General features: G+C 40.6%; 1 protein-coding gene across 2 annotated transcripts in view; it reads left to right on the top strand.

The window, feature by feature from the left end:
- The window catches only part of dyrk1b (dual-specificity tyrosine-(Y)-phosphorylation regulated kinase 1B), a 199,351-nt gene that overhangs the window by 169,108 nt on the left and 3,125 nt on the right, over positions 1–27,118 (top strand). For both annotated transcript variants that reach the window (XM_084335799.1, XM_084335798.1), the window contains exon 12: positions 11,164–11,267. In XM_084335799.1, coding sequence (XP_084191925.1) covers positions 11,164–11,267 — 104 coding nt within the window. The remainder of the gene's footprint in view (positions 1–11,163; positions 11,268–27,118) is intronic.

The raw sequence follows: 27,118 nt of genomic DNA on the forward strand, positions 1-27,118 counted from the left end.
CGTTGGGTTCTTCTAATTAATCAGTAATACCGTCCGACAGTTTTCTATCTGTTCATTGACGGATCAGTGTACAGTAGCTGTAGCCTTAGTGCATTGCATATACATACTGTTGCTGGTTGGACTGGTCTTCTGAGCTCCTCTCCAGTTGAGCTTTCACTGCTGCAGAGTTTAAATCCAAAATATTGCCAAATCCTCTGCCATCGTTGCCATCGTTGTGGAACCTGTCATGTCGTCTCTAGAGCCTCTTCTCCTTCATGTGAAGTTAAATCTACTCTAAAATGAAAGTGAAAGCTACTCTGTACTGCGACTCTGCTGCACAGACCTAAAAATAGCTCTGCTGTCCAAGCAGAACGGTGCAGGCACTTTCAGTTTATACTGTTGTAAGTATTGATAACACGCTTATTTATTTTTTACAAATTATAGTTTTTTTATTTGATGAATGTGGGCACTGATATGTGAAAATAAAAAAAGTGGGTTTACTTTTTATATCGATGATATTTTCTCATCTTTAAATACCCGTAATGTCCATCTGTATGCAGATGACACTATTTTGTATTGCTGGGCTGACTCAATAAGTCCAATATGTTGCTGAAAATCAGCAACTTTCTTTTAACTCATTCCGGGCCAACAGCGCCCTCTGCTGATGGCCCTTCCGTGCCAACGCTATATCCAATGGAGAATAGGACTTATTTGCGAGTGCATAAAACATATAAAATATAATAGCAATAGATCTAAATAACACAGTGATCGTCAATGAGTTGCTTCCAGTCAACATGTACGAAACTGATTGTTTTTTCATCGGTACATTTCCGTTTTATAATAATAATAATAATAATGCAGTAATTAATTGGCATGCAACGAACTGGACATGCAATTGGAGCGGCACACACACACACACGGGATACACACACATGCATTGTCTTTTTCTCAGTCGCCGATGCGATAGTCTCAGCGCCTAACCCATCCCGTCAGCGTGTATCGCTTCCGCAACGGAATTCGGTTTCCGGGTTCCCCTGATTGGCCGCAACGGCCACGTGACACGCGTGGCCCGCCCCCGCATCCAGCGCTCTGCCGCTGCCGCTACGCGCTGCTGTGTTGACGCTCGCCTGTGTGTTCACATAGTCATCTTGAGTCAAGAATCACTTTTCCCACTTCAATGACGGAGCTCGCTTGTTTAATAATATTGTCGCGCCATCTTCTGAGTGCAGAAACGCTGCTGTTTAATGCTATTGTCGCTTTTCACATAGTCATCTTGATTCAAGAATAATTTCTGCTTTGCACTATAGCGTATTGTATATTAGTACATTGCATAGTATATTGTATATTGTATGGTAACAGTCTCTGGAGCGCAACAGTAAGAAGCATTTGCACTGCAACTCGTACACCTAACTGTAAATTGTACCTCATCCCATTTCTGCTTTGCACTATAGCGTATTGTATATTAGTACATTGCATAGTATATTGTATATTGTATGGTAACTCAGTTACTTCTATTCTGCATCGAACATTGTACATATGTCTATACTGAACACTGTGACCTCTATTTTTACTTCTATTTTACATGCTATACTATTTTATTTCATACTTATCTTGTCTAGCACAGTCTCTAACAGTAACAGTAAGAAGCATTTTGGATAAAAGTATTCTGTACTTCTGTATGACAACAATGTATGCCTTTCAAATGTTAAATGATAAATGATTAAATGATACACACTGAAATCTACGCTCTCTCATCCTGCTTTCCACAACGCGACAATATTATTAAACAAGAGAGCTGCGTCATTGAAGTGGGAAAAGTGATTTTTGGATCAAGATGACTATGTGAAAAGCGACAATAGCATTAAACAGCAGCGTTTCTGCACTCAGAAGATGGCGCAACAATATTATTAAACAAGCGAGCTCTGTCATTGAAGTGGGAAAAGTGATTCTTGACTCAAGATGACTATGTGAAAAGCGACAATAGCATTAAACAGCAGCTCTATCATTGAAGTGGGAAAAGTGATTCTTGACTCAAGATGACTATGTGAAAAGCGACAATAGCATTAAACAGCAGCTCTGTCATTGAAGTGGGAAAAGTGATTCTTGACTCAAGATGACTATGTGAAAAGCGACAGCAGCATTAAACAGCAGCGTTTCTGCACTCAGAAGATGACGCGACAATATTATTAAACAAGAGCGCTCTGGCGTTGAAGTGGGAAAGCGGCAGTGAAGTCCATGCCGCGCGCGCGTCAACACACAGGCAGCGGCAGAGGCGGATAGTGGCGTGGGTCACGTGGCCGTTGCGGCCAATCAGGGGAACCCGGAAACCGAATTCCGTTGCGGAAGCGATACATGCATCCCGTCATCCTTCCCCCCATGGGCAGCCGGGAGCAGATAGGGCGTCAACGTGAGCCGCGCCCCGAGGACCAATCCAAGTGCTCCTGTCCGTCTTCGTCAAGGACGCCACAGCGTTAGCGATCTGTTGTGCATGTTTTTCCATTGGGTTTATCTTATCGGGGGGGAAACCCTTGCGAGCACGGGGAGAACATGCAAACTCCACACAGAAAGGCCTGGGAGATACCCCACCATGGGTATCTGGCATCATGGAAACCTGGTCCCCAAGCGGGAATCGAACCCTGGACCTTCTTTCTGTGAGGCGACAGTGTTAACCACTACACCACCGTGCCGCCATATCTTTTATACCGTTTTGAATACGAGTATAGTTTTGGAGATTTCTAGTAATTCCAGAGAAAGACACGATAATAGCCCTTTAGTGGAATACACAAAACTTGTTGTAATTTTTCGGCTGATTTATGAATAGTTTTCAAATAAACGCTAGATTATCGATAGTATGTGTGTCCTCATGTACGAAGAAAAGCGGGGTCTGAAAAATCGCTTCTAAGTACTTTGGTCGACACACACACACACGCTCTGATGGCGGTGATAGGAACATCTGATTACCCCAAGATTCGTAACATAAAGGCCTTACCTCACATCTGATGTCATGCAAAAAGATTAATCCAATTCCTGATCGCCATTCCAAATATCGATTGCGTCCATTGATCCAACGTTATAGTCCAAAACACATTGAGCCACGATGCTCCCAGTGGGGGGACTCAATGCAATAGTATCCAGCTGCATGCCCGAGAAGTAAAACCTGGACCGGACTTATTTTTTTGATGCACAGTCCCAGCCAATCCAAACCAATGATGTGCAATACGAGACGATAGGCGGCGGTATTAGCCCTTTTGCGAGCTCAGACCCATTCCCAACGATAACATCAGGTGAATGAATGGATATTGCTAATAAAAGAAATAACGATTAAAACCTGACTATACTCGTGATTGGCACGGAAGCGATGGCGAGTTAACCCGACTATACTCGTGGTTGGCCCGGAATGAGTTAATGTTCTTCAACATAGGCACATTGATCTCAAACTTGTGTTAAATGCTGATAAAACTAAATATATGCTATTCACAAGAGCTAAGAAAATCGATTATAGCAAAACTTCAGATTAGCACTTTATTAGCTGGAACCCCACATTATAAATATTTAGGCTGGATTGATGAAGAATTCACTTCATGATTATCATGTTGATAATCTGGTTAAAAAGCTACAGTATGGACGAAATGTGTCTTTCTTTATAGAAATAGAACCTGCTTTTATGTTTATTAGAAACATAATTGTTAAACTGTATTACTCTGTCTTGGATTATGGTGATGTAATATATAGATATGCTGCTGTTACCTCCCTTAAACCCTTAGATGCTATTTATCACTCTGCTCTTAGATGTATTACTGGTGATACCTACAGGTACCACCAGATACCTACAGGTATCACCAGTAATACATCTAAGAGCAGAGTGATATAGTAAGGTCTACAGTTAGGGCTGTCTTAAATACTTCGAAGCTTCGTTCGATGAGCATGGCATTCGAATGGGAAAATAAAATTTGAATATATTAAAAAAATATATATATTTTTGCTAAATCAACTCTACCTCTCTTTAACTCCAACAAGCAATGCTGTTTGTTATTTAAGATGAGGTCAGACTCTGCACTTTTAACTGCATTTGTGTTCATTGTGCTGCTTTTATAAAGCCTCAAATGACTTGCTTACAATATTTCATGAAAGCAAAGTGTTTAGTTTGTCTAAGATTTAAAAAGTTTTAAACTTTACAGCACTGACAAAGTTGAACAAAGTGCTGTACAAGTCCCACAACATATACACATTTTAAAAATTAATATTATTATAAATTTTGTATCTCGAAGCTTCGAATCCCGGCCCGAAACTTCTAATTCCAAAAGAATATTCGAAGGTCAGCCCTACCTACAGTACATATATCACTCTGCTCTTAGATGTATTACTGGTGATACCTACAGTACATATATCACTCTGCTCTTAGATGTATTACTGGTGATACCTACAGTACATATATCACTCTGCTCTTAGATGTATTACTGGTGATACCTACAGTACATATATCACTCTGCTCTTAGATGTATTACTGGTGATACCTCCAATACCCGTCATTGTACTCTATGAAAAGGTTTGCGGGCTCCTTCTCTTTGTGAGATTAGATCAACATTAGTATTATTGTTTATTTACAAAGTGCTCCTAAACAGATTACCCATTTACATTACTTCACTACTAGATTTCAATGTAGGAGTTTATCAAACACACTCATGTCTGGATTATACTACATGTTCCTCGGGTCAATTCCAAAGTCAGAAAGACTGCTTTTAGATTTTGTGCTCCGGATTCGTGGACATATTTAACACTTTCAGCGCCACGCTTAGCGGTTATCTCTACCGCTAGATAATAATAATAATAATAATAATAATAATAATAATAACTTTATTTGTATAGCACTTTTCATACAGAGGTTGCAGTTCAAAGTGCTTCACAACAGTAAAAAATACAGGCATAAGCGGGCATAAAAAAGATAGACAGGTAGCAAGGTATGGCAAATCACAGTGTTTCACATTAGGATCTAGCATCCCAATAGGCTCTCCGCTTACAGTTTTCAGTAATACAAATAATAAAAATAGTTTAAAATGATTCAGTTTAAAAAGTCTAAAAATTATAAAATAGAACTGACATAAAAAATACAGGCATGAGCGAGCATAGCAAGGTATGGTAAATCAGTGTTTCACATTAGGATCTAGCATCCTAATAGGCTCTCTATTCAGTAATACAAATAATCACAGTGTTTCACATTTGGATCTAGCAAATAATAAAAATTGTTTAAAATGATTCAGTTTAAAAATAGTCATCAGTAAGAAGTAAAAAGTGCGATAACCGACACATGAATTTGATAGGCAGTGTATAAGAGTAGGCAGGGTAAGAATAGTGCAGGTAAGTACAAGTTGTGTCAGGATATCCCTGATGTTTCCTCTTGCCACTAGGTGGTAGCAGATATCTATCAGTGAAATGCCTGAGCAAAGAGATAGGTTTTAAGCTGTCTTTTAAAGATGTCTAGCGAGTTGGCTTCTCTCATGTTTTGGGGTAGTTTGTTCCATAGTTTTGGGGCATAGTTGATAAAGACTGCATTACCGATCCTCTTTTGACTGCTTCTGGGAGCCTCTAGTAGTCCAGCAGCTGATGATCGCAGTGTTCTTGCTGGTGTGTAATTTATTAGAGTGTTGGCGATGTAGCTAGGTCCCTGTCCATTTAGAGCTTTGTATGTAAGGAGAAGGACCTTAAATCAATTCTAAATGTTACAGGAAGCCAGTGTAAAGCAGCTAAGACTGGACTAATGTGCTCTCTCCTTTTGGTTCTAGTTAGCAGCCGGGATGCAGATTTTTGGATTAGCTGAAGCCTCTCTGTGGTTTTCTTAGGGAGACCTGTGAAAAGTGCATTACAGTAGTCTAACCGGCTAGATATGAATGCATGAATTAGCTTCTCAGCATTGTTCTGATTAATAAATGGTCGTACTTTTGCTATATTTCTGAGCTGGAAGAACGATGTTTTCGTCACTTTGCTAATATGAGAATTGAAGTTCAGTTCTGAATCTATGATAACCCCGAGACTAGTGACCTCAGATTTTATCCAAGGGGTTAGTCCCCCCAGGTTCTTTATTAATGTTTCTTTTTTAGTTTTGGAGCCGATAATTAGAATTTCAGTTTTGTTCTCGTTTAGTTTCAGGAAGTTCTTACTCATCCATTTATTTATTGCCAGTAAGCAGTCTGTAATGGAGCTAATCGCTGTATCATTTGGTTCAGCAGATATGTACAGTTGTGTATCATCCGCATAGCTATGGAAATCTACATTATGTTCTCTGATGATATCACCCAGCGGTAACATGTAAAGGGAGAAGAGTAAAGGACCTAGGCAACTCCCTTGTGCAACTCCATAGTTGTTGTCGTATATATCAGACATGTGATCTCCTAGTTTAACATAGAATTTCCTCCCTCTGATGTATGTTTTAAACCAGCCTAGCACATGTTCTGAGAAACCGACATGGTTTTCAAGACGATCGATTAGAATATCGTGATCGATTGTATCAAATGCTGCACTGAGATCTAGCAGGATAAGGATGGAGATCTTATTCTCGTCAGAGTTTAGTCTGAGGTCACTGATTATTTTGGTGAGGGCAGTTTCAGTGCTATGATATTTTCTGAATCCCGACTGAAATTCTTCTAAGATGTTGTTTTCTTCAAGAAAGGAATTTATTTGAACTGAAACTATCTTTTCAAGTACTTTACTAATGAATGGTAGGTTGGATATTGGACGATAATTTGCCATTTCATTACTATCCAAGTTAGGTTTTTTTAGTAATGGCTTTACAACTGCTGTTTTAAAGGCATCTGGGAAAATACCAGTCCTAAGGGAAGTGTTTATGATATCTAGCACAGGGCTTGAAACACTATTAAACACCCGTTTGAAGAAAGCTGTAGGTATAGGGTCAATGTCTGAGGTGGAGGAGTTACATTCTGAGACAGTTTTGCAGAGTACATCTAATGTGATGCATGTGAAACTTCTCATGGTTACATTGCACGGTTTGCCGCAATCAGCTTTATTTCCATCATGAGTAATGCTGGCCCTGATCAAGGTTATTTTGTTGTTAAAGAATAGTGCAAGTTCTTCACACTTAACCGTTGATGACTGAGGAGGTGTAGGGTGTTGAGTAGTACATTAATAGTGGAAAAAAGGATTCTGGAGTTTCCAGCATTTTCTGTAATGATTTTAGAGAAGTAATCTTTCCTTGCTAAGCGGATGGTTTTATTATAAGCAGTTAAAGCATCTTTGTATATATCACAGCATATGTGGTTTTTGTTTTTCTCCATTTTCGCTCCGCTGCACGACATTTCCTTTTTTCTTTGTTGACCGTATTATAGTTCAACCAGGGCGAGGCTCTAGTTTTCTTCTTTTTCGTTTTTAATGGGGCGACAGAATTTAATATAGATGACATTGCATCATTGAGATTTTCTACCATTTCATTTAGAGAGCTGTCATGATTGTGTGGTTCATGTAGTCTGATAAGATCAATGAACTTTGATTCAGCCTTGTCGTTTAGGAGCCTCTTTTGAACTTTTTTTTTTTCTTTTTTTAGTAAGGGTTATTTGAGTATCAAAAAATATACAGTGATGGTCGGAGAGAGGTAATTCAGTTATTGAGATATTTGTTATGCTTAGCCCAGTTGTTGTTATAACTAAGTCTAGTGTATTCCCAAGCCTGTGAGTTGCATTTGTTATATGCTGTATTAGGTCAAAGCTATCCAGTAGATTTTTTTGTTCTATAGTTTTGGAGTCTGTTTTCTTATTAAAATGGATGTTCAAGTCTCCATTTAGGATCACCTTATCATATCCGGTAACACATAGTGAGATCAGTTCAGAGAGCTCCTGTATAAATATTGGTGAGTGTCTAGGCGGGCGGTATATTGTGACGATAATAGTTGATTCTGTTTTGAGCTCAACGGCAAGATATTCCATCGACATGAACTCGCCTAGTTCTGTGATTCTAAACAAGAGTTTTGAGGAGATGGCCAGCTTGATAGTCGTTTCCGCTGTGTTTCACTATGTTTGCAAAGCTGTGTGTGTGTTCTGTATTATAGCTGTGGAGACAATGGTGTGGCTCATTTGACAGACATTACTTGCAGTGCAACATGGAAAAAAATAGTTTGTTTCTACACACTGTAGTTTGTAGTTTATTACACGCTAAACATCGCGCATTTCCAAGATAATCCAGTCTTTTTTCATAGATCGCGAGATACAACGCGTTATGTGCTATCTATCTATCTATCTCGGTCGTCCTCGGACGGGCCCTCCATCGGTGCTTCCAGTCATCCCGATCCTCCATGCATCTGGCTAGCTCGCCGGTGCTTTCTGTTCCCGCATCTCTCCTGAGTACGTCCACGTAGGTTAATGTGGGACGTCCTCGTGATCGATGCCCGTGTGTTGGTTCCCACAGCACAAGTTTGCTGGTTGGCATCTCATGGTGTCTCTGGCAGTGACCTGCCAGCCTCATTCTCCTGACTGCCACTTTATCGCTCACCTTTAGCACCCCCCCCCATACAAGTTTGCATTAGTGACATGCTCATCCCTGTTGATGTTGAGCACCACACACATCATTCTGGTGTAGCACCCATCCAAGGACTTCTGCAGGGTGGGCTTCAAGGTCCAGCATTCACTATGCAATAAGCCCGAAATCGTTCTGGTTGATTCCCTGAACCCCCAAATATTCCCAAATCAAAGGTATATAACATGTATATATGTACGGGCGGCTACGTGGCGTAGTGGGCAAGGCGCTCGCCACAAAATCTGGAGACGCTGGGCTTGCCTGTTCGAGCTCAGCGCTCCACATTTGCTTTCAGTTTAGCTGGTCGTCCGTACTAATACACATTGGCCGTATTAGGGGGTGGGAAACTGATGGGTGGGGATCTGGCGTTGTGGACAGCGACTCCTACAGGTCGGTTGGTGCGCCTGCGCAGTAGAATCAGGAAGTGTCGGGGGCAGCGTGAGCCTCCCACGCGTTACTCCTCGCCACTGAGAGATCGAGCTGCGCAGGTGAAAAGATGCGACTGCTGTTACCTCAAGTACCGGAGGGGACTTGTGCTATGTATGACTTAGTCCACATTGCAGCCGGCTTGTGGGAGGCAAGAAACGGTGTTCGTGACAGGGGAGGGTTGAATTGGATGATACGAAATTGGGATGGGAGAAAATATAGAAAAACGGGAGAAAAAGTGGATAAAAAAAAAAAAACATGTATATATGTACCTTCACAAAATCATCAAGGTGGGGGGGTCGTTTTAACTCAAAACTGTGATCGTGTTTGCCGAGCATGTTTTACGTCCGGTGAAACACAGAACTGTGATCGTTAGAAAAACACACGTTTCAGATTCGGTAAAATAGACATAGAATATACCATACCTTAGCCAGAAGGTATTCCAAAAAGAATAATTCCAAGTGATCACAATGCCATTGCGATTACCAGTGTATACAGTATGTCTATACACGTTTCGATGGTAAAATACGCTTAGGCAACAGAATTTCGAGGCAATCAATGTGAATTTCTGTTCAAGCTGGAGGAGGGGCCACTACCAAAAAAAAAAAAAAAAAAGGGAGGCCGTGTATCAACACCAAGCCATTCCAGTTCAGACACAGACGATACTGCCACCTGGTGATAGTCAATCGGCATTGCAATTCAAACATATACAAACGACCCAGGGATGGCTAGAATGATCCGGATGATGATTTAGAACAGGGATCAGAGGAAAAAGATCAAAGGATCAAAACCTGAGAAATCTCAGATCTGGCGCTCAACCGCTGGTGAGTTAACCCGGGATATCTCGAGTCTGGCACCTAATGTGTTAGATATCCTTGGTTTGATTTTATTTTATTTTATTGATGGATTAAAAACACAACAAGGATCCAAAGGATAACATGAGAAAGAGTAAGACCCTTATTTCCGTCATGGTCCCAGGGCTGTTAGGCCACAACAAAAACACGACAATGACACAAAACACATACATTTAAAACATTAGAAGACTAACCTATAGCTAAAATACTGGGTGACACTGGGACATGTGCTTTTACATCTTAATGATGAATGATTATTGATTATTAATTGTTTTAACCAATGTTTTTTTTTTATCCACTTTTTCTCCTTATTTTTCTATTTTTCTCCCATCCCAATTTCGCCTCGCCAATTCTCCCTTCAATTCTCCCCTCCCCTGTCTCGAACGTTGCTAGACTATGCCTCCCACTGGTCGGCTGCATTGAGGACCAAGCCTTGCATCACGTGTCCCCTCCGGTACATGAGGAGGCAGCTGTCGCATCTTTTCACCTGAACAGCGCGATCTGTTGGTACGTGGTACACTAACAACAGATGTTAGTGTACCACGTGCCGAGCGTACCACGGGTATTGCACTACCTCCCCTGCAGGTTCTATACAACAAGAGGTGCAAATCCAGAGCCTGCAGAATAATGAAAGACCCTCACCACCCCAATAACAGCCTGTTCCAGCTGCTGAGGTCAGGCAGACGCCTGCGAACACCAGCTACTAGGACAGAGAGGCTTCGGCTCAGCTTCTTCCCCCAGGCCATCAGAACCTTGAACAATGAACACTGAACTCTCCACACACAAGCACACATTAGCACACACACGACACGCACGCTGTGCACGCTCGCACACTAGCAGCCACTTTAACATGAGAAAGCACTCACTAATGCTGCACACGCCCACACTTATGGCCACAAAGGAAAGGTCACTTTAAAAATAGTATAGTAACAGTGTATTGCACTACCAACCAAGGGACCTAGCATGTCCTTCATGCTCTGTAAATAACTATGTACAAATACCGTGATGTCCCACTATGTTACCTGTTTATTGCACAATGTTGTTTATTGGATTCCATTATATGTTGTACTACTGTATTGCACATCGTTGCGGGCAAGACCACCCGCATTTCATTGTATACTTGTATGCCGTGACAAATAAAACTCTTGACTTGACTTGACTTGACTTAGTGGTAGACATTGATTGGGGTCTATGGTATTGAGTATATAAGCTTTTATGAGCTATTGATGAAGGCCTACGGTATTGTTCAACTCTGCAGTTTAGGCATTGAACTGCTATTGACAAGGGTCCCGTATATTGATTGAGTTAATGGTTAAGATATTGATCCATGCTTTGGTTTGGTTAGGTTATTGATAAGGTATTGATGATCTCTCTGTCTGTCTTACAGGTGGCTCCAGCGGTTCTTCCAATGACAACCGTAACTATCGCTATAGTAACCGCTACTACAACTCCGCTGTCACACACTCTGACTACGAGATGACGAGCCCTCAGGTGAGACACTGTTATTTTACTGTTAATTATGTTAATAGCAGTAGTCATACCATATCAGCAGTTAAACATGATGTTAATAGCAGTAATCATACCATACCACCATTTAAACATTATGCTAATAGCAGTAGTTATACAGTACCACCAGTTAAACATTATGCTAATAGCAGTAGTCATACCATATCAGCAGTTAAACATGATGTTAATAACACTAATCATACCATACCACCAGTAAAACATTATGCTAATAGCAGTAATCATACCATACAGGCATTAAAGCGTTCCGTCTCCAGACGGATTTCCGTCAATTTGATTGGGGAGATCCGTCCATTTGATTCGCAGTCTGACGGAATTGGCTACCTTGGTATAATATGATTTGTAGATGCATACAGATTGAAACAAAATTGAGCCAATCAGAGGCGCCAAATATCTACCGCGGCTGCGCCAAGCAGAGTCATCACTCAGCGACCCGAGAGACAGGACGCTGCTCGCTCCGCGGTTGCAGCTGGAGGCTATTGGAGTGACATTTGCGAGGTCTGAGAGGCCACAGGGTAACAAAATAGTCATGTAAAATAATTAAAAACTGCGATGTGTTTTGGTTTTACGACAGTCGTCTTTTTTGCAGCCTCGCGCATCAACTCTCCTTGTTTACAGACGTCACAGCCACCACGCTGCTTGCACTCGCTGCTATACCGATTAGCTAGCGTTAGCTTAATAGCGTCGGTTAAATGGAAGGAGTAAGCCGGACACTAAAAAGAAAAACCACCGTGGTTTTCTCAGATGAAAAGGATGAGCACCACCACCCAACAAAAGAAAGTTTCGAGTGGAAGTTTGAAGATAGCGGTGTTTCAAGAGACTGGCTAGGCTACTGCGGGCTGTAGTGGTGAGTTGTTAACTTGTTCCGTGTGCCGCAAGTATGTCAAAAAGAAAAACAGAAACAACACATTTGTCATTGTCGTGTTAACAGTTACTTCACAGTACAAATACGTGAGTCCCCTGTTGTGGTTGTGAGTCACCTTTATTAGCTTAACTCCGTAGCAACATCACACAGGTGTATCTGTGTAGACAGTCTCCTCCCCACCGTATATTCTCTTCCCACCGTATGTATCTTTTTTCTACCACCCCCTCCTCCTAATGTACAGTCTCCCCATAATAATGTATATATTCTCTGTTAGGATCTATGGATAACATTGATTACTGTATATTTGCATATCATATATGTCACAAATGTAACATTATTATATACCTGTAGTATGTCCCTACTATGCCATAAATGTCATGATGTCAATTTTCTGTAATGACATAAATGTCACTATGAATTGAAAATGGGGGACCCTGATGATGTAAACAATACGAAAGTCTTTCTCTGGTCTGCAGCCCCTTAACAATTGTGTGTATTGAGCCATACTGTATTGTACCCATTCTGCAATCTGTTAAATATTGATTGATTGATTGAACATTTTATTAACAGATTGCAGAATGGGTACAATACAGTACAGCTCAATACACACAATTGTTAACACTTTGATCGCCATGGGTTAAATTCATAATTTACCATCCCTCGCCATCTCTATTTGTCTATGGAGAAGTTCCCCTTCTTTGCAGGGCTATAACTTTTTAAATTCTATTGCTAAATTGCCATTATTATGGCCCATTCAATGTCCTATATGTATTGTTCAGGGTGTAGCAACGTTAAACTTTTTCATTCACATATTCATACTAAAATATGGTCTAAAGTATAAGTACCGGTATGTTTTTATCGTTTTCTGCAGCTTTCTTCAGAACGTGATTTATAGCCCTAAATGCATTATATTGATGATCAAATACAGTTTGGTAGGAATCTGTGCGAGATAAAAAATGTCAACTGGATGTGCTTCTAGGAGTTACTACATATCATCTGATGATGACCGGATGGGCGGGGGATCGTTTATAATTCCGTGGGCAGCGTTAGATGATTCATCCAGAGTGGGTCATATGTTCATCATAGCAGTTTATATGGAACACGTTAGAATATAACGCTGAATCTTACCGTGGCTTCCTCGCGCCGCTGGCAGATGAGCGTGGAACAGAATTTTTTCTATTATGGGATGGAGAAATGCCAGATCCATTTCCAGGTTGTATAATAGTATATACGTCCAAATCATGTTGTTTTTTCGAGTTATTTGCACCGATCGATGTTCACTGTGTCAAGACGGAGTCTCTCTAACGATAGCGAGTGCCCGGACCACATATGGATGAGCACTACCGGTTCAAAGGGTCATTTCCGGTTGGCGATCTGCCGATCGGCCACCAGATGGCGCTCTTGAACCACTAGAGAGTTGAGTGGAGCTTTGCAGTGTGTCTCAGGGCTCCGGAGGGGAAATATGATTTCGATCACAGATTTTTGAAATATTGACATCAAAGACGAGTTACGGCGTCTTCGGCAGAATGAGCATGGCTAGGAATGACGTCTTAACTCGTCATCGGCGATCATAGTGTTAAGGGGATGCAGACCAGAGAAATACTTTCATCTTGTTTACATCAGGGTCCCCATTTTCAATTCATCATAACATACACGACATACAGATAGACAGTACTGCTACATCTATACATTTATGACATACCAGATTTACAAATACAGTATTGTTTGTGATACAAAAATAGTCTAAAAAAGAGAGTATATACATTTGACGAAGAAACTGTACATTGGAGGAGGTTGGGTAGGTGGAGTGGGGGGACTGTACATTGGATTATCGACGAAACCTTACTTGGTCCCAAGAAGAGGGTCTTGTGTATTAAATAAAGTTTTCATTCATTCATTCACTCTGGATCTGGTAAATCCAGTAGCAATACACACAATTGTTAAGGGGATGCAGATCAGAGAAAGATGTTTGTCTTGTTTACATCATCAGGGTCCCCCATTTTCAATTCATAGTGACATTTATGACATACATGACATCATGCCATTTATGACATAGGGACATACATGACTTACAGACAGGTATATAGTACTGTTACATTTGTCACATATACGATATGCAAATATACAGTACTGTTACCCAGAGATCCTAACAGTAAATATATACATATGATGAGGAGGAGACTGTACATTAGGAGGGGGTGGGTGGGTGGTAAAAAAATATATACAATCGGTGGGGAGGAGACTGTCCATTGTTGTTGTGGCATAATTGCGAAACGTGTTTAGTCCCTTGTTTGTATGATAACAAGCCGTTTAGTTCATGGTTCAAAGTAATGGGAAAAGGGTGCTAGCTCACCATCAATCAGAAGCTAGCCACAAGACTTGCATTTACGCTCTCCAGCACACAGCCTCCCTGCCTGGCACAACAACCACAACAGTAGGGTCTATAGTCACAGTCAGGACAGTAGGCTGTACAAGTAGGCTCCCTTAAAACGCTAACGCTATTAAAAAAAATTTGGAGGTTAAAATAAGACTAGAATATGACTTGGCCTGAAAAAAAGTTCAGTCAGGAGATTTTCTTTTGCTTTAATCCCTGTACCATACCACCAGTTAAACATTATGCTAATAGCAGTAGTCATACAATACCACCAGTTAAACATTATGCTAATAGAAATAGTCATACAATACCACCAGTTAAACATTATGCTAATAGCAGTAGTCATACAATACCAGCAGTTAAACATTATGCTAATAGCAGTAGTCATACAATACCAGCAGTTAAACATTATGCTAATAGAAGTAGTCATACAATACCACCAGTTAAACATTATGCTAATAGCAGTAATCATACCATACCACCAGTTAAACATTATGCTAATAGCAGTAGTCATACAATACCACCAGTTAAACATTATGCTAATAGAAATAGTCATACAATACCACCAGTTAAACATTATGCTAATCGCAGTAGTCATATAATACCAGCTGTTAAACATTATGCTAATAGCAGTAGTCATACAATACCAGCAGTTAAACATTATGCTAATAGAAGTAGTCATACAATACCACCAGTTAAACATTATGCTAATAGCAGTAATCATACCATACCACCAGTTAAACATTATGCTAATAGCAGTAGTCATACAATACCACCAGTTAAACATTATGCTAATAGTAGTCATACCATATCAGCAGTTTAACATTATGCTAATCGCAGTAGTCATATAATACCAGCTGTTAAACATTATGCTAATAGCAGTAGTCATACAATACCAGCAGTTAAACATTATGCTAATAGCAGTAGTCATACAATACCACCAGTTAAACATGAGGTAGCTTCAAGGAGAGACAAGCAGCACTAGAGAACAGTAGCATGGAGGAGAGACAGGCAGCACTAGAGAACAGTAGCATGGAGGAGAGACAGGCAGCACTAGAGAACAGTAGCATGGAGGAGAGACAGGCAGCACTAGAGAACAGTAGCATGGAGGAGAGACAGGCAGCACTAGAGAACAGTAGCATGGAGGAGAGACAGGCAGCACTAGAGAACAGTAGCATGGAGGAGAGACAGGCAGCACTAGAGAACAGTAGCATGGAGGAGAGACAAGCAGCACCAGAGAACAGTAGCATGGAGGAGAGACAGGCAGCACTAGAGAACAGTAGCATGGAGGAGAGAGAGACAGCACTAGAGAACAGTAGCATGGAGGAGAGACAGGCAGCACTAGAGAACAGTAGCATGGAGGAGAGACAAGCAGCACTAGAGAACAGTAGCATGGAGGAGAGACAGGCAGCACTAGAGAACAGTAGCATGGAGGAGAGACAAGCAGCACTAGAGAACAGTAGCATGGAGGAGAGAGAGACAGGCAGCACTAGAGAACAGTAGCATGGAGGAGAGACAGGCAGCACTAGAGAACAGTAGCATGGAGGAGAGACAAGCAGCACTAGAGAACAGTAGCATGGAGGAGAGACAAGCAGCACTAGAGAACAGTAGCATGGAGGAGAGACAGGCAGCACTAGAGAACAGTAGCATGGAGTAGAGACAAGCAGCACTAGAGAACAGTAGCATGGAGGAGAGACAGGCAGCACTAGAGAACAGTAGCATGGAGGAGAGACAAGCAGCACTAGAGAACAGTAGCATGGAGGAGAGACAGGCAGCACTAGAGAACAGTAGCATGGAGGAGAGACAGGCAGCACTAGAGAACAGTAGCATGGAGGAGAGACAGGCAGCACTAGAGAACAGTAGCATGGAGGAGAGACAGGCAGCACTAGAGAACAGTAGCATGGAGGAGAGACAAGTAGCACCAGAGAACAGTAGCATGGAGGAGAGACAGGCAGCACTAGAGAACAGTAGCATGGAGGAGAGACAAGCAGCACTAGAGAACAGTAGCATGGAGGAGAGACAGGCAGCACTAGAGAACAGTAGCATGGAGGAGAGAGAGACAGCACTAGAGAACAGTAGCATGGAGGAGAGAGAGACAGGCAGCACTAGAGAACAGTAGCATGGAGGAGAGAGAGACAGGCAGCACTAGAGAACAGTAGCATGGAGGAGAGACAGGCAGCACCAGAGAACAGTAGCATGGAGGAGAGACAGGCAGCACTAGAGAACAGTAGCATGGAGGAGAGACAGGCAGCACTAGAGAACAGTAGCATGGAGGAGAGAGAGACAGGCAGCACTAGAGAACAGTAGCATGGAGGAGAAACAAGCAGAACTTGAATCAAAACAAGATGAACAAGAGACAAAGAGAGAGCAGAGAAACAGCCCCTGAAAACTTTGTTTCTAAACTTTTATAAAGAACACTAACAAGATGCCATCTGCTATATGTATTATTGACTATAACATGTAAAACATATCACTGTAAAACATAACTTCCAACACACTGAGAGACCTGGTCTTTATCATTAATACTAAACACTGAGACCTGGTCTTTATCATTAACACTGAGACCTGGTCTTTATCATTAACACTAAACACTGAGACCTGGTCTTTATCATTAACACTGAGACCTGGTCTTTATCATTAACACTAAACACTGAGACCTGGTCTTTATCATTAAACACTGAGACCTGGGCCCTCATGCATCAACGTGGACTTTGAACTTGACCTACTTCCACACGTAAGCACGGAATGTAGAACTAGCGTACGCACAGGGAAGTCGGCATTCATCACACGTGCGTACGCAGGCTCTATGGTCCTCCGTGTTGATGAATACCACTTTGTTCTACCGTCAATGCTCGTGCATGATTATCCATATATGGTCATGAAAATGAGGAAACACCCCCCATGGGATGTGAAATAATGGACCGACCCGAGCGGGACTCCGAGAAACTCCACGGAGAATTCACTGCTGTCGAACCAAGAAGACACTATCGCGTATTATGATTTATGGGATAAATAAAAGGCGGACTTGTAAACGGTGATGTCAGATATCAACGGCTCCCTAAAACCATTGCTGCAATTCTGCCTGGACAGCTCAAAATACTAATAAAGACCGTTCGTTGACCACTGTTTGGCGTTGGTTGTGTGTCATTATAACCGTGCTGTATGAATGCCTTTATTAGTTGTGTTCGATTGGCTATATGATTTTTAGAGGCATCTATTTTGTTGTCGGCTAATAAAGACCGCGCTGGAATATGACTGCCTTTTCCCGTGTTGTTTGATTAATACCCACGGATTAAAGTTCTCCTCAATTCTATTCCAAATCGCGATGGATCTCCCGTCAATTTTCTACCTGCTGCATATGATTTCTAGAGGCATACTACAATCTATTTTGATGTCAGTATTGGGTAGCCTATATAACAGGGTGTCCGCGGATCCTTAAAAAGTCTTAAAAAGTCTTAAATTGGTTTATCAATAATTAAGGCCTTAGTTTGTCTTAAAATGTCTTAAATCCATTTTCAGAGGTCTTAAAAATGCCATAGAAAGGAAAGATAAAATGCCATGTCATGTTTTATTATGAAATCTGGGGAAGTACGGTTAACGGGAGATAAAGTCGGGAGTTTTTATTGACCGCGTTGTAGCATCACACAGACCGGAATGGGGCGGAACCAACACGGGTCCTTATGTTGGCCGGGAACAATTTCAGTGGAGTCTAGCTAACGTTAGCAAGGCGAAGCGGAAGCGATAACGTTACGTTTAGTTTAGCATTTGCACTTAGAGCTGCCGCGATTACCGCATTACCGCGGTATCGCTGTTACATCACGGCCACCGCAGAGTAGGCTGAATACCGCGTCACTGCTGTTTTTTATAATAATAATAATAAATTACCCTCCTCTCGTTGGGCTTGCGGCTCTGCAGATATACCCTACTCATCTATCGAGGTTCCAAGCGACCCTATTGGGTACCAGAAAAGTCACGTGAAACATTGCAGACCACTGATTGGTCAGAAGAGAGACGCGTCACACGTTGTAGCGTCATGCAGTGTGTTACCACCAATCGGCAAGCGCGTATTAGGTTTTTACTTCCTGAATGTCAGATCATCACAACACGGCTAATAACGTTAGCTTTAACTCTCCGCCGGAGTGGACTACGATCGCTCCTAAGGAGTACTAAACGAGACATAATGATTTTACTGTCTGCAACGAATGTTATAATAAAAGCCCTTCGTTCTATACACTTGTCTGATTGAAAACTTTATTAACAGACCGCAGAATGGGACAACTCGGCACGCTCTGAGCAAAGAAAGGAACTGAGATATGAATAGAGTATTGCTTGCCTTGCTATTGTCCGGTAAATACGCTGATGTTATTGAACGTATAACTATATAATGTTAATGCCACAAAACGAATGCCTTTATTATAAAGTAGTAACTTTATAGTAATAATAATAAGAAAGGGTCGGGGGGGTTAGGGGTAACCACCCCTGCCCGCGACACCGAGTGAACGGCGCACGACCAGAGGGTAAACTTCGAATCCGTGTTTCACTTTCAATAACTAATGCGTGCTTGCCGAATCCCAAACAATATTCATGCTGCAAAGTCATCCTCTAAAAATAGACATTTAGACTAGAGGCAGGCTATATGCTATAAAGAGTAGACTACTACTAAAAAAAAAATGCATTCAAACTTTTATTTTTTATTTTTTGTGTGCATGCGGTAATAACCGCGGCGGTAGGAAATATTTTGCAAATTTGTGCGGTAAGGAAATAATCAATACCGCGGCAGCTCTATTTGCACTCGTTAATATGGGAAAGTGCCAATTCAACGAGAACTGGCTCGACAATCCACTGTTTGCGCCATGGTTGGTCCCAGTCAAAGACCATTACGAGGCCTGCTGCAACAACAAAAAAAGAGCAGTCGAGTCGCACATGCTGAGCAGCGCTAAGCGTACCTCTGCAAAAACGGCGCCTGCAAACTACTATTTCGAATTTCTTTTCGGCCCCGCCATCTCAGGTAGGACTATAACATCTGCACCAACAGAAGTCTGGATAACATGCGGCTCCACGCCAACACTTGAAGCTGAGGTCTTAACTTGAAAATAATCTATTCACGGATGTAAACAAGGACACGTTTGTGTTTATGTTCGATGAGAGTCACCCACTATGTATTTTTTCCTCCCACCCACCCCCTCCTAATGTACAGTATCCTCCCATCATATGTATGTTAGGATCTATGGGTAACAGTACTGTATATTTGCATATCTTATATGTCACAAATGTAACAGTACTATATACCTGTATGTCCCTATGCCATAAATGTCATGTATGTTGAGTGTCATAAATGTCACTATGAATTGAAAATGGGGGACCCTGATGTAAACAAGACTAAAGTCTTTCTCTGGTCTGCATCATCTTAACAATTGTGTGTATTGAGCCGTACTGTATTGTACCCATTCTGCAATCTGTTAAACAAAGTTTTCATTCATTCAACCAAACCACAAAAACAAAACGACTGGATGAATAAATGAAAAACTTTATTAACAGATAACAGATCAATACACACAATTGTTAAGGGGATGCAGACCAGAGAGACTTTCGTCTTGTTTACATCAGGGTCCCCCATTTTCAATTCATAGTAACTGTACTGTTACATTTGTGACATATGCAAATATACAGTACTGTTACCCAGAGATCCTAACAGAAAATATATACATATGATGGGGAGGAGACTGTACATTAGGGGGGGGGGGGGGGGGGGGGGGCGTTGGACATTTACGGTGCCCAGTTTCTAATTGCAGCCTCCCGTAGGTGCTCTTTAAGAGCGGTTTTGAATGTGGGCAGGGGTAAAGTGGGTTTTAGGAGTGAGGTTAAGCAGTAGTCTGACCAGTTTGTTTTGTGATGTTTGTAATCTTGTTTTTAGGGCCTTTGAGGTGCTTTGGTACCATGAGGTGCAAGCATAGTCGTAGTACCCTTGAATGAGTGCTCCTGTTAGAGTCTTCAGGGTATTCTTGTTTACCAGAGAGGAGATCCGGCACAAGAATCTAGTTTGTTGGTTGACTTTTTTGATACCCTGGGGAGGGTGGTAATAGTTATGTGTTCTGACAGGTATCAGTCCCATTGGTGATAATCATGTGTTCTTACAGGTATCAGTCCTATGGTAGTATGTGTTCTGACGGAAATGTGGCTGTTGCACTTGCTGCTTGGCCCCTGGTATATTTTGTATAGCTATATTTGCTATTTATGTTTGGTCACCCCTTTGTTGAAATTCATCCAATCCAGTTACTCCTTTAAGTTCAAGATTTTTAAGTTTCCAAGTTATTTTTTAATAAACATCTTTGGACCAACGTGTCCCTAAACTTAAACTAATTGGTGTCGTTGCATGATTTTTGCCATTTTGTTATTGTGAAATTGGTATTAAATTTAATTCTGAGTGGCATTAAAAAGTCTTAAAAAGCCTTAAATCTGACTGGGCTAAACCTGCAGATACCCTGTATAAACAATATAATACGAGAGCATGTACAAGAACAATGAATCTCACTGCATGTTGTATCCTGCCTTTCAATACATGAACTTGAATTCCATCATGTTTGTGTGCGGGACTCAAGGCTGCTGTCACAATGGGTGGTACCGCCGTACAGTAATAATAATAACAGTCCACACAATATCACGATCCATGCCATAGCCTATGTTCTATTAGGACATGATCTGTGACGACAAATGTTCTAGAATGTTTGATTAAGATATCATACTCTGACAGCATGCCTATGAGCAACAAAAACGCGAACTTGAATCCCATCATATACATAGTCTGTCCACTATAGTGTCATTGCAATGCGTTTTCTATTCCTTCTTATACAGTAAAAAGGGGGAAGAACACTATATTCATATGACTTGTATTCTGCTTACAGCTTCGAAGTTCCACTTGTTTCGTTTAACGTAAAGCCTTTTAAATATAATCAAAACGTTCCCGTGTTTCTGCGGTCTGCGCAGAATAATAACGAGTTGAGCTTTATGATTTATGATGAATTGAAAATGGGGGACCCTGATGTAAACAAGACGGAAGTTGGTCTGCATCCCCAATTAACAATTGTATGTACTGAGCTGTACTGTACTGTACCCATTCTGCAATCTGTTAATAAACTTTTCAATCAATCAATCAATCAAGCTACGCGGAGCGCAGTCAGTCAGTAGCCTACACCCCGTATATTCCGATAACGCTATATAAACCATGCTGCATTCATTCTGAGAGAAAGATCTATTATTCCAAATGCTATTTATAGGGTTTTGACCATAATTACACTACTGTTGCTATTTTACAATGAACTATAATGAACTACGGTTCATACAGAACATCCAGTGTTATTATGCACAGAAGCTCATTTCCTTGTTGTAATAATATATTCTACCACTGGGCGCTAGGTACGCCAGGTCTGAACTGTGCGTAGATGTACGCACGAAGTCAAGTTCAAGTTCAAATTGATGAATCCCACTCGTTGCTTAGAAATGATCGTACGCACAGGGTAAGCACAGATCTGTGCGTAGAACACGTTGATGCATGAGGGCCCTGGTCTTTATCATTAACACTAAACACTGAGACCTGGTCTTTATCATTAACACACTGAGACCTGGTCTTTATCATTAACACACTGAGACCTGGTCTTTATCATTAACACACTGAGACCTGGTCTTTATCATTAACACTAAACACTGAGACCTGGTCTTCATCATTAACACACTGAGACCTGGGCCCTCATGCATCAACGTGGACGTAGAACTTGACCTACTTCCACACATAAGCACGGAATGTAGAACTAGCGTACGCACAGGGAAGTCGGCATTCATCACACGTGCGTACGCAGGCTCTATGCCCTGCCGTGTTGATGAATACCACTTTGTTCTACCGTCAATGCTCGTGCATGATTATCCATATATGGTCATGAAAATGAGGAAACACCCCCCATGGGATGTGAAATAATGGACCGACCCGAGCGGGACTCCGAGAAACTCCACGGAGAATTCACTGCTGTCGAACCAAGAAGACACTATCGCGTATTATGATTTATGGGATAAATAAAAGGCGGACTTGTAAACGGTGATGTCAGATATCAACGGCTCCCTAAGACCATTGCTGCAATTCTGCCTGGACAGCTCAAAATACTAATAAAGACCGTTCGTTGACCACTGTTTGGCGTTGGTTGTGTGTCATTATAACCGTGCTGTAATATGAATGCCTTTATTAGTTGTGTTCGATTGGCTATATGATTTTTAGAGGCATCTATTTTGTTGTCGGCTAATAAAGACCGCGCTGGAATATGACTGCCTTTTCCCGTGTTGTTTGATTAATACCCACGGATTAAAGTTCTCCTCAATTCTATTCCAAATCGCGATGGATCTCCCGTCAATTTTCTACCTGCTGCATATGATTTCTAGAGGCATACTACAATCTATTTTGATGTCAGTATTGGGTAGCCTATATAAACAATATAATACGAGAGCATATACAAGAACAATGAATCTCACTGCATGTATGATGTATCCTGCCTTTCAATACATGAACTTGAATTCCATCATGTTTGTGTGCGGGACTCAAGGCTGCTGTCACAATGGGTGGTACCGCCGTACAGTAATAATAACAGTCCACACAATATCACGATCCATGCCATAGCCTATGTTCCATTAGGACATGATCTGTGACGACAAATGTTCTAGAATGTTTGATTAAGATATCATACTCTGACAGCATGCCTATGAGCAACAAAAACGCGAACTTGAATCCCATCATATAGTCTGTCCACTATCTGCATGGTGTCATTGCAATGCGTTTTCTATTCTTTCTTGTACAGTAAAAAGGGGGAAGAACACTATATTCATATGACTTATTCTGCTTACAGCTTCGAAATTCCACTTGTTTCGTTTAACGTAAAGCCTTATAAATATAATCAAAACGTTCCCGTGTTTCGGCGGTCTGTGCGCAAAATAATAACGAGTTGAGCTTTATGATTTATTATGAATTGAAAATGGGGGACCCTGATGTAAACAGGACGAAAGTTGGTCTGCATCCCCAATTAACAATTGTATGTACTGAGCTGTACTGTACTGTACCCATTCTGCAATCTGTTAATACACTTTTCAATCAATCAATCAATCAAGCTACGCGGAGCGCAGTCAGTCAGTAGCCTACACCCCGTATATTCCGATAACGCTATATAAACCATGCTGCATTCATTCTGAGAGAAAGATCTATTATTCCAAATGCTATTTATAGGGTTTTGACCATAATTACACTACTGTTGCTATCTTACAATGAACTATAATGAACTACGGTTCATACAGAACATCCAGTGTTATTATGCACAGAAGCTCATTTCCTTGTTGTAATAATATATTCTACCACTGGGAGCTAGGTACGCCAGGTCTGACCTGTGCGTAGATGTACGCACGAAGTCAAGTTCAAGTTCAAATTGATTAATCCCACTCTTTGCTTAGAAATGATCGTACGCACGGGTTACGCACAGATCTGTGCGTAGAACACGTTGATGCATGAGGGCCCTGGTCTTTATCATTAACACTAAACACTGAGACCTGGTCTTTATCATTAACACTAAACACTGAGACCTGGTCTTCATCATTAACACTAAACACTGAGACCTGGTCTTCATCATTAACACTAAACACTGAGACCTGGTCTTCATCATTAACACTAAACACTGAGACCTGGTCTTCATCATTAACACTAAACACTGAGACCTGGTCTTCATCATTAACACTAAACACTGAGACCTGGTCTTCATCATTAACACTAAACACTGAGACCTGGTCTTCATCATTAACACTAAACACTGAGACCTGGTCTTCATCATTAACACTAAACACTGAGACCTGGTCTTCATCATTAACACTAAACACTGAGACCTGGTCTTCATCATTAACACTAAACACTGAGACCTGGTCTTTATCATTAAAACTAAACACTGAGACCTGGTCTTCATCATTAACACTAAACACTGAGACCTGGGGCGGAATCCACAAAGGCTTTGCGTGGCTTTTTCCGAAGCAGAGCCGGTGCATCTCGCTCTCAAATTAGTGAAATTGGGTTGCTCATGCGTAACGTTGGCTTTGCGTCCGTGCAATTGGCGTATATTTAAATGAGGTAACATGGGCGGAACATGTCCCCTTTCTATGTAAATTTGCCTCTAAACAGGTGATCATGGCAGCAGTAATTGTGCAGACCGTGAAAGATATTATCGAATATCTCGAAGGACAATATCAAATCAAGCGCATGCAGCGATCCCATGCAATCGTACTCATTATTTAAATATCGGGTAACACTTTATAATAACACTGTTATAAGACCTTTATACGGTATTTGTAGATAATGAACTAAGGCGCCTATACAGCCTGAAAATACAGATAATTATTACCCTTGTGTGTCGTGTCATCATCACATACCGCAATATAGGCTACTGAGCATACATTAGGAACAAACACATTTTCAAATGTAAAGTTAGCGGCGCCCACCACATCAAGTACGTCTACGCAACAAGAGTTGTAGGTCGGAAATGATGGAATAGATTTACCAACAAAAAAGGTGTTTAGCCTGCTCATACCTTAATAAAAGCGTGGGGCAAAACGAATAACTTGGCTCTGCTAATATATCGTGCTTCCATTCAAACAGACGGCAACAAACATGAAGTCAAGTCTCACTCGCGTGAGACTTCCGTCTACACCCTGGCCAGGGTACTCCTGGGTCCTAGTGCCACCCATGTTACACTATGTCATGCACATGTATTTTATGTTAATAAAATTGCATTTATCTATAGTCCTCCTAATTCTGTCACTGTTTGATGTCACAAAGAAGGGTGTATCCGAAAGCTGTCTACAACATTTGTAACAGGTGATGAAAAAGTAAACAAATAATTAACTATTAGACATTTGTTAATGATGAATAGGCTTCACTTCAGATTAGGGCACACAATAGCATCTGTAAATGATTTATAGATGTTTTATGAATGGCTTAACAAATCATTTGTTGAACATGAACAAATAAATGGAGGTACAATAGTATTTTTTTCATTTCAATTGTTCAAAGCATCTACAAATGTGTTACTACACATTAAACAACATTATTTAATGATGAACAAATCAAGTACAAACAATGTTGATAATGAGTTATAAATAATGTAGAACTAATTTGTAAATGTTATACAAATAGTTATAAATGATTTAATAATAATTTACGAGTGTATATAAATGATTTGTTCATGATTAGTTCATTATCTACAAATACCTTATAAAGGTCTTATAACTGAGTGTTATTATAAAGTGTTACCAAATATCGTTATATAACGTTGTGGGCCTTGGCGTTATGCTCATATATAAACAGAATCTAATTAGTTCGACAAATATAAAGCTGCATGCCAATAGCCATCGCAACGCGTGATTTATAAATAAGGCTATAGCTGACATTTCAAATCCTTGGTTCTGAGATGATCAATACAGTAAACATTTATTTCTGATATAGGTGCTGATCAGCAGTAATGCAATGTCATGATTATTATTATTCTGAAGTTATTATTTTTATTATTATTAAATAAAAAAAATTATTAATAATGAATTAATAAGAACTCTCCTTCACTATAATCTAATTATGAAATCAGATATAGGCCAGGGCTTTACAACTTAATAAAGAGATTGAATATATATTAAATGGGATAGAAATTAAATTAAATGTATACCATATACAATGAAAGAATATAGTGCTCTAATTATATTGGTATACATTTAATTTCGTTTCTATCCCATTTAATATATATTCAATCTCTTTATTAAGTTGTAAAGCCCTGGCCTATATCTGATTTCATAATTAGATTATATAGTGAAGGAGAGGAGTTCTTATTAATTCATTATTAATAAAAAAAAAGTATTTAATAATAATAACTTCAGAATAATAATAATCATGACATTGCATTACTGCTGATCAGCACCTAAATAAATGTTTACTGTATTGATCATCTCAGAACCAAGGATTTGAAATGCCTTATTTATAAATCACGCGTTGCGAAGGCTATTGGCACGCGGCTTTATATTTCTTGAACAAGTTAGATACTGTTCATAACTCATAAGATCTATTTTCTTTAGTATTCCGTTCATTTTGTATTGTATTTCGTTTACTTCGTAATGTATAGAGGAGTGCAAAAGAATAGAATCTTTATTGTCATTGTTGGTCCAACGAAATTGAGTTTAGAGCATCACCACATACAAACATACTGAATATAGCATGTACAAAATAATAATATCAATAATATAATATCAATGGGTCTCATTCCCGAATATTTTCCAAAGAGTTCTCTTGGAAGACTTATCTTGGAACCGACTGAGACAGAATCAATGACAAGTTCACTCTGAGTCCCCAACGTGCAGGGAAAACATTTCTTAAGTGTCTCAAACGGTCACAGCTGTGATATCGGCGTTGGGGAATGGCACCAGTCTGAAACGCGAACGCGCGTCACCGTTCAGGTCATTTGCATACAAAACAACGCCTCCAGAGCTCCTTATAAGGCAACTAGTGATGCAGCCGTGTGAAAA

Source organism: Notolepis coatsorum (assembly GCF_963971535.1).
Source record: "Notolepis coatsorum genome assembly, chromosome: 19".
NCBI classification, from domain to species: Eukaryota; Metazoa; Chordata; class Actinopteri; order Aulopiformes; family Paralepididae; genus Notolepis; species Notolepis coatsorum.